Raw genomic sequence first — 12,439 nt, 5'->3', positions numbered from 1 at the left:
TGCACCTGTAAAAATATTAAACTTAGTTTATTTCACTTTTAGGAACAATTTGTAATTCTTAATTTTTAATTTGTTCCGTTAAAATAACTTAATGGGAGTGAAAATCTGGATTGTTAAACTGTCTTTGGAGCAACCATTCCTCAGTTAGTTTTACTGGGGGAATATGAGCATTTAGTAATACTCTGTTGTGCTGCAGGTGGTCTTTTCATTAATCAGTTGCTGGGAGTTTAACCTTTTTTTTTTTTTTTTTAAATAGCGCAGAGAACCAATAGTTTGATGCAAAGTGAGTCTGCGTCACTTTTAGTTGTCACCTTTGGTTGTTTAGTGTAAGATTATCAGGACATTCTGAAATTGCATTGAGGTTAATAGTTGAAAGCCAAGCTATACACCATACCTTTACAAAACAATTTAGAAGGATTTAAAGACTATAGTCATTAAATGTTCACACCTTGTAGAATCAGAAGCCTGTCAGCGTTCTTAAAACACACAAACCGTACTTCTCCATTTCTCCGCATCTCTTTCTAACTTTCTGGCCTTTTGTGAAAGGCTGGCATCAAGTAGAGGAAGGGCTAACAGGTTTTTAAGTATTCAGACCGTCTCACTGATAACTGTTACCTACATCTTTTTTTGAAAGACAGTTATTATATATGTATTTTAATATTTGTATCTTATATGTAAATGCCCATGTACATAGAAAGACTGAAATTACCAGAAGACAGGGATCATTTTTTTTTTAAGTTTAAATTCAAAGTTAAAAAAAAGCTGTGTCACTTTAAAAATTGAGTTTAAATTTTAAAAATCTCTTTGTTTATCTTGGTACGTCGTATTATGAGTGCCATTTCAAAGGAGCAGATGTGCTAGTAGTTGAATTTCTGGCGGCAGCTGCCTGAAGAGGCTTGGTTTTTATAGATTTGACATTTAAATCTTTGAGTCTCCCAGGGTGACCCTCAGGCTCTTGATGGTCATTTGTAATTCTGCTGAATTCGAGTTGCCTTCTGAATTACAGCAGCTGACTTGTCTTTTTCACTCAGCTAGCCAGTGAGTGAGCAAGCTTCTGAGAATCCACCTTCCCACAGAGCTCTGTTCCCCACTTGTCACTGGGTTTATGCTTGACTGGTATAAGAGATGCACTATAGCAATGTTCCTGAGGAGGTCTGGGAATTATTCCTTGTACATGGCAAGCTTACCAAAGACCAGAGTTCTTATATTATTGAGTGTGGAAAAGGGCTATAGCAGAAAGTCAGAGGAAGGGTCAGGTCGGTGTGGGATCCCAGAACCCTGGCTGATGGAGTCTGATGGTGATTTGGGGCATCTCTTTTAACCTACTCTTAGGTAGATTGGCTTAGTTTCTCCACTTATGCAATGAAAATTGAACTGGAGGGACAGTTCTCATGGGAAGAGGAGGATGGTGGGTCATACATATTATAAGCACTTGGGGGCCTTTTCCTAAATAGAAATATTTGAGGGCTTTTGATGTAGCACATTGGACTCTGACATACTTTCAGGTGAGAAGCTGGAGGAAAAAATGCCAAGAGACCCTGTACTATATGATTTTCAAGTTTTTTCTCAGCTCTGACATTCAAGAAATGCATTTTGTTTTTTGCGGTGTGCGGGCCTCTCACTGTTGTGGCCTCTCCCGTTGCGGAGCACAGGCTCCGGACGCGCAGGCTCAGTGGCCATGGCTCACGGGCCCAGCCGCTCCGCGGCATGTGGGATCTTCCCGGACCGGGGCATAAACCCGCGTCCCCTGCATCGGCAGGTGGACTCTCAGCCACTGCGCCACCAGGGAAGCCTGCATTTTGTTTTTGAGATGCACTGTAGGCAGCAAATATGACATTCCTTTTTATTAAACTCTTGGCGCTCGCTGTTCTGCCTGTTATCACAACTTTCTGTGTGGTCATCTTCCATGGAATACAAACTATTTAAGAATAGGGGCTATATTTAGCGAGCTTCTTGTAAGCTCTGTATTGATTACATAGTTCATGTTGATTCTGTAGTACGTGTCCAGTGAGTATTTGGAAGAGGGATAGGAAACAAAATTGTATGTGTGTGTGCATCTCTCTCTCTTTTCTCCCTCTCTCTCCATATATATGTGGACGCGGGGCAGGGAGACGCCCTCATTTATGACCGGGGATAAAATAAAAAATGGGATAATGCTGGATCAGAGGAAAATGTAGGTATAATTGACTCTTCAAAACTGATTTCAGGTTACCAGGGGGGAAGGGTGGGTGGGAGGGATAGACTGGGAGTTTGGGATTGACACATTCACACTGCTATGTATAAAATAGATAACCAACAAGGACCTACTGTATAGCACAGGGAACTCTGGTCAATATTCTGTAATAACCTAAATGGGAAAAGAATTTGAAAAAGAATTGATACATGTATATGTATGACTGAATCATTTGGCTGTACACCTGAAACTAACACAACATTGTAAATCAACTATACTCCAATATAAAATAAAAATTTTAAAAAACTGATTTCAGATATTTCAGTAATACTTGTTTACCATCTCTTTGTATCTTCCTAGTTCTTTCACCCATGACCTCTATCACTTCATTGCTAAATCAGTGTAGAAAAAGATTGGTTCCAAGTTAATCAATGGTATAGCTCAGTCATCAAACTTAACTCTTCCTTTGCCCCTAAGGTTGGTTCTTGTTTGGTCAAAGTGGAATTACTCCTTTTTCTTATTCAAGTCCTGAATTTTACCAAAATACTCAAAACCACTAAAACAAACACACAAATCTTCTTGATAAGTTTCTCTTATATACTTAAAAAAAAATGTGGATATGCGCATGTGTGTGCATAACGTAAAATATGCCACTTTAACCATTTAAAGTGTAGGATTCAGTGGCATTAATTGCAGTCACACTGTGGTGCAACCATCATCACTACCTATTTCCACAACTTACGTTGCATAGCTCCAAACAGAAACTTTGTAACTTTGCATTTCCCTAACCCCTGGAAACCTCAGGTCTACTTTCTGTCTTTATGAATCTACCTATTCTAGATAGTTCACATAAGTGGTATCTTACAATATTTGTCATTTTGTGACTGGCTCTTGCACTTAGCATAATGCTTTCAAGGCTTGTCCATGTTATAACATATATGAGAACTTCCGTCCTTTTTATTGCTGGATAATATTCCATTGTATATATCACATTTTGTTTATCCACTCATCAGTTGACACTTGTGTTGTTTTCACCTTTTGGCTATTGCAAATAATGCTGCAGTGAAATATCTGTCTGGGTCCATGTTTTTGATACTTTTGGGTATTTATCTAGGAGTAGAATTGCTGGGTCTTATATTAATCCTGTGTTTAACTTTTTGAGGACGTGCCAAACTCTTTTCCACAGTGACGGCACCATCTTACATTCTGAACAGCAAAATTCAAGGGTTCCAGCTTCTCTAGATCCGCTTCAACATTTTTTGCATTCTTTGCGTTTTTTTTTTTTTTTTTAATTATAGCCATCCTAATATCTCATTCACATCTAGTATCAGGTGTGATATGGTATCTGGTTGTGTTTTTTGTTGTCTTTTTGTTTGTTTTGTTTTTATTTTGAGGAAGCACAGCAAGGATTTATTAAGCACTCTTGGGGGGAGAGTGGGCAACTTGGGTGAGTAGCTTCGTTGTGGTTTTGATTTACTTTTCCCTAATAACTAAGGATGTTGATACATATATCTTCTTTGGAGAAAGGTCTATTCAAGTCCTTTGCCTCTTTTTTAATTGGGTTGTCTTTTTGTTGTTGAGCTATAGGAGTTCTTCATGTATTCTGGATATTAAACCCTTCTCAGATATATGATTTGCAAATATTTTCTCCTGTTCTGTAGGTTATCTTTTCAGTTTCTTGATAATGTCCTTCAATGCACCAAAGTTTTCAGTTTTGATGAAGTTCAGTTTATTTATTTTTCCTTTTGCTGCTGGTGCTTTAGGTGTCATCTCTGGGTCCATTGTCAAATCCAAGGTAATGGTGATTTATCCCTTCTTTTATCCCCCTAAGAGTTTTATGGGTTTTGGCTCTTTTATTTAGTCAGTGATCTGTTTTCAGTTAATTTTAGTATGTCATGAGAGGTGGGGGTCCAACTTCATTCTTTTTCATGTGGAAATACAGTTGTCTCAGCACATTTGTTAAAGAGACTGTTCTTCCCCCATTGAATGAACTTGACCTTTGTCAAAATTAGCCATAGATATGGGTTTATTTCTGGGTTCTCAGTTTTATTTCATTGGTCCATATGTGTCTATCCTTACGCCACTACCACACTGGTTTGATTACTGCAGCTTTGTAGTAAGTTTTGAAATTAAAAGTGTGAGTTCACTAACTGTTGTTTTTCAAGATTGTTTTGGCTAATTAGGGCCCCTTGCAATTTCATATGAATGTGAAGATTGGTTTTTCCTTTTCTGCAAAAACTATTTTTGGGGTATTTTGATGGGAATTGCATCAAATTTGTAGATCACTTTTTGTAGTCTCTTCTAAGACTTAATAATAAAAAAGAATGCATTTGATAGGACTAACTTCATTTCTGACAGTGGCACCAAGGAACATTTGGAGGAGAATTTAGGCAAATGGCTTTGGAACAATCTTTATCTATTTCTGACTTTTCTTAAAACCCTCAAGGATTGTAGGTGTACTTTTTAAGTTAACCAAGTTCTTATTTAATCTGTATCATTTCTACAATTCCTTAAGTCATGGTTTTAGAAATTTAAATGATACCAACTTTTAGCTGCTGTTAATAAGATTGAATGAAGTGATCTTTTAATTTGTGCCTCTGGTTTTACAGAAAGCCCTTTGGCTACCCTTAATTTTTTTGGTGGAAACTTTTTAGCTTTGTGTTTTTCCCCTTAGAAACTTTTCTGGGGCGGTGCTCTATTGTAGATTCATGTGGTTTTCTATAAGGGTATGTATAGTAATTTTCATTTTTAATTTCTCCTAGTGTGTCCATCCTTTTGAGGTGTATCTCTGTTTATTATTTGTTATTTATTATGTTAGCAGTTTACTGTGCTAATGCCTTGAAAGACTTCTAGTTTTCATTTGACTTTTAATTGAAACATGAGAACTCTTTGCTGTTTAATCTTATCTTACACACTTTGTGCATTTGATCACTTTTCACATAGAATATTTCCTTGTGCAGGTTGGGTCCTTCCTGCTTTTTTATACGCACATAAAACTTTATAAAAATGGCTTGTACTTTATTCTTACTGGCTTTGTTTTGTGCTTTACTATCTAAACGTCTCTGTGTCATTTGTACACCTGAGGATTTCTCTCCATTTCTTCCTACTAAATCATCTAAAATATCTTAAAAATTTGGTCTTAATATCATCTGTGGGAGATCTTACCTGCTGTGTGTCTCTATCCATTTACCTTTTTTATCTCTAAAGTTTTCCAGGACTGTATTTTTAAAATTTTTTTATGTGTTTATTTATTTTTCTTGGAGTATAGTTGCTGTACAGTGTTGTGTTAGTTTCTACTGTACAGCAAAGTGAATCAGCTATACGTATACATATAGCCCCTCATTTTTGGATTTCCTTCCCATTTAGGTCCCCACAGAGCCTTGAGTCCAGGACTGTATTTTTAAAACAGTTTATTTATATAGAACTTGGTCAGAGATTTTTTAAAACTTAGTAAATAATGGTGTTTACTTACTTTTGTTTCTATATTTATTGTTTCAAAGAATCAGAGAGTAGAAGCAGAAGTATTTTGTGGGCTGAATGGGTTTCTAGGTGACGTTTTTCGTTCCTCCCTGACCATTCCGACCTTACAGCTTCTGGTTTGTAAGCTGAGAGCCAAGGGACCTTGTCATTAGGCCCCAGCGAGTGCGTTCATGACTTGCGCCTTAGCTCTTCTGAGGCCACTCTTTCCTTCTGGGTTCTTGGCTGTGTTCGAAACAATGGATTTTTGGATAAATGAAATAATTTATTCTCCCTTGCTGGAGTGGGTTCTCTGTGCATTTGCCTTTTCCCCCTCAATGTATTCAAAGAATTAACCTGACAAGAGTCTATTTTTTCTCGTATGGTTCACATCTTTGTGATGGTCAGTAGAACCTGAGTCTTTTGGGGCTTCAAAGAGAGTTTTGTTAGGTTTTAGTGCAGCTCACTTTGCAAAAGGCATAGAGATATTTTTTGTAGCTCATCTTAGGGGATGCACACTTTTCATCCCTAGAGTAATAGTGTGAGTGCAACTAAATACATGAATATCTTCTCAGCCATAAAGTTCTGTTGAACTAATGGCTGATGGGTAAGGGGTTTTACAGCCTTAATTCTGGAGTACGGAGTGGTTGGTACTAGAATTAGGCATAAAATAAACAAATACCACATAGTTTATTCGTATTGATGTCACTACTTTTGTTGCTAAAATTTGTGAGCAACTCAAGTCTAGCAGTTTTTATCTTTTAAGTTGTCATCTGAACATTGTATGTGTTATAGACGTTTGACTTTTTTTTTTTTTTACTACATGAAATTTTAAAAAAGGAAAACCACTCGATCATTATGATTATGAAGCTTGTCTGGTTCTGTAATTTAATAAAATAAGAAAAAACTTAGAGTCACATGATTTTCTTTAGATTTTAATGCTATTTTATTTAGTGATAAAACTTAAACATACAGTATATGTTTTTACCTAGTCCTATAACAGGGTTCAACGGGCAATGATGGCATGAAACCTGCTACATATTTTACTAACACACTGAGATTATTTCTTAGTTTGTAGTGCATCATTAAATTATAAGCTTCATTGTAAAAACTTAAATTGCAGGTAGGTAGTTTCAAAAACCAGAAGCAAATTTTTGTGTGTGTTGAGAATTTTCCGCAACTTTAGTGGTTTTTAATTGTAAACTAAGAGGAGAATATGTAAAAATTTAGGTCATTTTAATTGCATGTGAAATAACATGACAAAGAAGATAAGATTATTTTATTTTTCTTGGTAGATTTTTTTCCACTTAAAAAAAGCACTTCAATATGTATGGTTGTGAGAATATGTATGTATGAATATTTTTTGAAGGATTTTTCAGATATGCTAAGTATGGTTCTTTTTGATTTTCATAGAAACAATTTTGGAGCAAGAAATGACTTCAGTGATGGCCTGGGCTCACCCGATAACCTTAAAAATGAGTACAGTTTAGACTATGAGGATGGTCAGGTTGGTTTGCTAGAGGTCACAGGCTGATAGACTGAGAACGTTGACTTTCTTGTTCTCTTCATCTTACATGACTTTTTTTTTTTCCTAATCCAAGTTGGGTTCTAATATGTGAAACATTGTGTACTACCATGACGTAGAGAGAGTTATAAAAGGAATGAGAATGTCCATAGGAGCCGCTCAAATGTCTAATTGATTTGGGGAAAAAATGCTTGATAAAATAGCTCTTTGGAAGCGTTTTTTCCTCATATTTTTCTCAAAAATGATTAAAAATGAGTACTGGGACTTCCCTGGCAGCCCAGTGGTTAAGACTCCGTACCTCCGCGTTTCCACTGCAGGGGCCGCGGGTTCGATCCCTGGTTGGGAAATTAAGATCCCCCATGCTGCACGGTGTGGCCACAAAAAAAAAGGGTACTAAGATGTTGACTGGAGGGAAGGGAGGCCTTTTGGAGTAGTGAATGAGCAGAGGTAGGTGGTACGTTAGCAGAACAAGTCATGACTGCTTAGAACTCTTCATAGCTCTAGTTGGCATATAGCTATGCCAGAGAGAATAAATCTGCTCTAGTGGGTATTTCCACAGATGGGGCAGAGGTGCCGTGTCTGCAGTCGGCAGTGCAGTGTTCACGCGGAAAGGGGCTTTGGGAATGCATGTCCACTTAAGTCACTGTGTAGCTGAAAGCCCTGAGTTGAATACCTTTTCCTTAAACTGATTTTGAATAAGTTGATTTGAAAAATAACTACATTTTTAAGTGAAAGAAATGTTTAACCTAAGCAAATTAAGTTATAAAAGAGGATTATATGCATTTTATACTTTGGATATTTTTATAGTTTGCCACTGATCCAATTCCCACCCCTGTTAGAATATTCTAAATCTTCACCTGCCTGGGTGTGGTTTCAAACAGCCTAACCCAAAACACATTCATAATGGTTCTTCATTACTTACATTATGAATTCAAAAACGTTATATTGGAATTTTCCAGAAAAATATATCTGAGATTTAAAAATTTGAATGGTTCCTTGTCATTCTGTGTAAATAATGGTTTGAGATAGCTCTTTCTTCAGTATATATTTTTTATAGTTGTTTTCTTCCTTGTTTTTATTCATCTGAAGGGTTAGCTTAAATTCATAATTTGTATTACTTAAATCTTTTTTTTCTTTCTAGTTTTGGCAAGCGTTCTGCAGGAAGCTTTAGGCGTGGCTGTGAATGCATTGTGTTAGAGCCTTCTGAAATGATTGTGGTAAGAATACTTCTGTGAAGACTTTTTTCCCTTAAAAAAAGTTATGAAATAAAAGTATTTTCACAAACTACTTATAATAGTGTATTATATATTTCATAACTTTAGGTATATTTATTTCATAACTTTTTGAGTTTTAATTCATAATCATTATAATTATTTACGGGATTCAAATAATGAAAAAGAAAGTTTAAAAGGGTCACGTACCTAAATGTTTGGTGTTTGAACTTTATAAATCAGTCTATGAAAATGCCATTTAATTTAAACTTGGAGAGAATCTTGGAATTGCAGGATTTTAGCTCTCCAAATATTGGTTGGAATGAGTGAGATACTTTAAATGAGACACAGTGATATATATTCAGGCAACAATTGACATAAGGAAATCAGTTCACTTCCTTTATCTAATTGAAAGAAATTTGGAGGACTTTTATGCTGGTTAAATACTCTGTTGAGATTTTTATCTCTTTTTAATTGAATAGTGTGATTTAAAAAATATATTGAGGTAAGACATATGCAAAAAAACATAACGTTAGAAGAGATATTAGCAACATAATTATTTTTACTGATGCTTGAAGAAAAGCCTGTCACATTCTTCCTTACTATATAAAAATGATTTTAAGATGGGACACTATGGACCCCTTAAAAAAATCAGCAACATGGGCTTCCCTGGTGGCGCAGTGGTTGAGAGTCCGCCTGCCGATGCAGGGGACGCGGTTTGTGTCCCGGTCCGGGAGGATCCCGCATGCCGCGGAGTGGCTGGGCCTGTGGGCCACGGCCGCTGGGCCTGCGCGTCCGGAGCCTGTGCTCCGCAGCGGGAGAGGCCACAAGCAGTGAGAGGCCCGCGTACCGCAAAAAAAAAAAAAAAAAAAAAAATCAGCAACAAAAATAAGATTGGAGGGAGTGCCCAGTAGAGACATTCAGTTGGCTGATGTGCATAATATTTCCCATCCAGCATCTATCTGGGCAAGGAAACTTTTTGAATAAATGATGGCCTAAAATAGATGATGATGGAGGCTTTTTATTCATATTTAATAAAATATTTGGTAAATGCCTATACATCTATTTTCAGAGGAGATGTAGGTTTTTTCCCTATGATGGAGGAGAGGAATTTGTCAGAAATGGGAACTTCCTCGTCAAAGCTAGTGAAAACTTTTGGTAAAATTTCCCAAAATGTACTGTTAAGTGAGAAAGTGGCATGGTGGTGAGTAAAGATTTAGGAGTGGAAAAATGTAGGCAGATACGTTGGGCTTTCCAGCCACAGGTCTTGAAAAGCATTTTAGATATTCCCTCGAGATTTTGGTCTCTGTTACTGCTATTTTGTGTTGATCTGAAGGATTTTTGATCTCCAAAATTCCTTGAGGATTTTGTCCTTGTCCATATGATGCTAACTACTAGGTTTGTCAGTGTGAGAACCATCTTAGAATCTAAATATGCTTTTGTGAGCAATACATTATGTAAGTGTGACGAGGACTAACCGAACGTAACTTTTCTTCTGGTAGTCCATTCATCACTTTCTAAATGTTTAAAATGAGGAAATTATGTTTTGAGAACAATGCTATTTATAATAAAAAAAAAAAGAAACTGAATCCGTAGAATGAAAGTAGGAAGAGAAGCTCTTAAGTAATCTACCAAAGTCATTCTGCCAGTAGCCGTGTCTGAGTCATTTGGGATTTGGGTGTGTTTTTTTTTTCTTTTTAAACAGATTTACTTCATGAGAGTTTTTGTGCTTTAGTTAAGACAATGGGGCAGTTGCTTTCATAATGCATGGTGATGTATCCTCTGAGATCTTTCATTAATAAATCAGAACAAAGACTACTGAAAATATCCTTCCCTTTGAGACTGCAGGAAATTCAGGAGTTACCCATATTGTCCTAAGTGGAACTGAAAATGCCTCTTCTCTTTTATAAAGAAAAGTTACTCAGAACCAGTTAGTTCTAGGGAAGTTCAGAAACATCTGAAGTCTGTCGAGATAGTTTGTCTACAAATGTCTTTGCACAGTGAATGAATGTAGACTATCCGTAAGTTTTATTCTGCATCTAATCTTAATATGGAACATGGTGTTTGAAGAAATGAAATCTTGGGGGATTTTATTTCAGGTAGACTATATGGATGAAAATGAAGAATATTTTCAGCGTCAAGCTTCTCATCGACAGTCTCGAAGGAGATTTAGAAAAATCAACCAGAAAGGGGAAAGACAAACGATTATCGACACTGTGGATCCTTATCCTGTGGGCAAACCACCTTTGCCTAGAGGCTATCATACGGTAAGTTACACAAGTATAATAATTATCTTTATAGCTTTTTGGTGGGAGTTTTGTGAAAGGGCATACATTTTCCATTTTTGATGAATAATTCCTTTCTGTGGTATACTTACTCAAAGTGCAGATTTTTCTGGAAACACATAATATGAATAGTTTAAGGAGCATTGAAATAAGGTATCAAAAGGCATTGTTTAGCCTTTTTATTTCTTAACACGGTCTCTGAGGATCAGCTTTGTGGTCATCATGTACAGTTGTAACTGGGATATTTTTAGGTTCTGATCTTAATCTAAAATGTTGCCCTTTCCCTCACCGTCCCCAGTGACAGGTATCATACCTGTTTTTTATTCAAAAGTTAGATATTTAAAAATTACCTATTATCTTCATACCATTGTGAGAATATTATCTGAGAATTTTTTGTTTTTAATATGATGAAGTGAGAGCATAATTTGAAATGATGCTTCTGTAAATCCCAGTGTAAAGATGGTCTGAAGCATTTCTAACAGGTTCAGAGGTCCTCTTTAATACTTTCACCACTTGATCGTCATTTATTCCGTAAATATTAGGTGAAGAAACTACTTCTTATGTTTGAGGAAACCGAGGCACAGATAATGATTGATTTGTACAAGACCCCAGCGTAGTCAGTTTGGGAGCCTTATTTTTCTCACTCATTTCTCTCTGCTCAGCTGTGCTGTGTCCATGTCCCCCGGTGGCCCACCCAGAATAGTGGCAAATATATTTGAGGATTTCTGTTTTCAAGAAGAACGTAACTTGAATTCTTCCATATGTCATAATAAGGTCAAATATGGTTCATCTATACTTACAATACCATTAAATGAGCACTCATTCGTGAAATTAATTTTAAAATAAACATATGAAAAAATAAAAATAGGTAAACGACAACTATTTTACGTTTCTTATTTGTTTGTCTTCCGTATCCTCTTCTTTCTTTTTGCAAATAAGTATAAATGCAAACCGCATGGGAAAATGTATATAGACTTAAAACTATGTACTTAATTTTCTGGTAACTTGGAGGGATGCATCTTATACCCGCACTTGATGTGTTCTATTTCTGAGAGCCCTTTGTATTTGAATATTCAAGCAGTTTTGGCCACCAGCTCTCAGCCTGCTCCTCTCACTGCCCATGCGCACAATTTTAATTTCACATGAATTTCATAGTTGAATCATTTCATTGAGCTCATTTGCAAAGGGTTGCTTTTTGCTCATCATAAAGTCAGCATTGTTTGCCTGCTGCAGAGCCTTGGTATTTTTTTTGAAAAAAACCTATGAAAGGTTTTTTGTTACCATTGTCTACACAAGAAGGTAGTATTTTTAGTGTCGATGTTGCATCGTGGAAGAAGGAACTATGGATTAAAAATAGTTGTACACATTACTAGTACAACCTACTAATATTGTTAATACTCTTTCTGCTTTGGAATTATTTTTCCAAATCAAATTCTATACCAAGATATTTAGCAGCAGTGTGGGTGACTAAAAATTTAGCGTTCAAGCTGATTGGTTTGATTTTATAGTTATATTTGTCCCATTTAAGTTGGGGGGTGTCATTTTGTAATTATTTCTCTCTCCTATCCCCATGTTTTCCCCCTTTATGTAATACTTCACCCACCTCCCCTACATGACTCCCCCTTTTTAATCTGATTTTTTTGTAAACGTGTAGTTTTTAAAAATTATTCAAGATTCCTTTTTTTTTAGTGGTTTTAAAAAATGTCTTACCTGGTCAACAGGTACTTTTATGAGGGAAAATTCAGTACTAGGGTGGAAAATTTCACTTGCTCACTGATGGATCAGGTAC

At 36.3% G+C, this 12,439-nt stretch overlaps 1 protein-coding gene across 10 annotated transcripts in view; it reads left to right on the top strand.

Annotated features, from left to right (window-relative positions):
- The window catches only part of RAPGEF2 (Rap guanine nucleotide exchange factor 2), a 244,694-nt gene that overhangs the window by 119,009 nt on the left and 113,246 nt on the right, over positions 1–12,439 (top strand). For all 10 annotated transcript variants that reach the window (XM_067737037.1, XM_067737036.1, XM_067737035.1 and 7 more), the window contains 2 exons: positions 8,296–8,371; positions 10,465–10,632. In XM_067737037.1, the coding sequence (XP_067593138.1) occupies positions 8,296–8,371; positions 10,465–10,632 (244 nt within the window). The remainder of the gene's footprint in view (positions 1–8,295; positions 8,372–10,464; positions 10,633–12,439) is intronic.

This window comes from Pseudorca crassidens, chromosome 4 (genome assembly GCF_039906515.1).
Source record: "Pseudorca crassidens isolate mPseCra1 chromosome 4, mPseCra1.hap1, whole genome shotgun sequence".
NCBI classification, from domain to species: domain Eukaryota; kingdom Metazoa; phylum Chordata; class Mammalia; order Artiodactyla; family Delphinidae; genus Pseudorca; species Pseudorca crassidens.
Note: the sequence above shows the minus strand (reverse complement) of the source record. Positions and strands in the feature narration are given on the sequence as shown.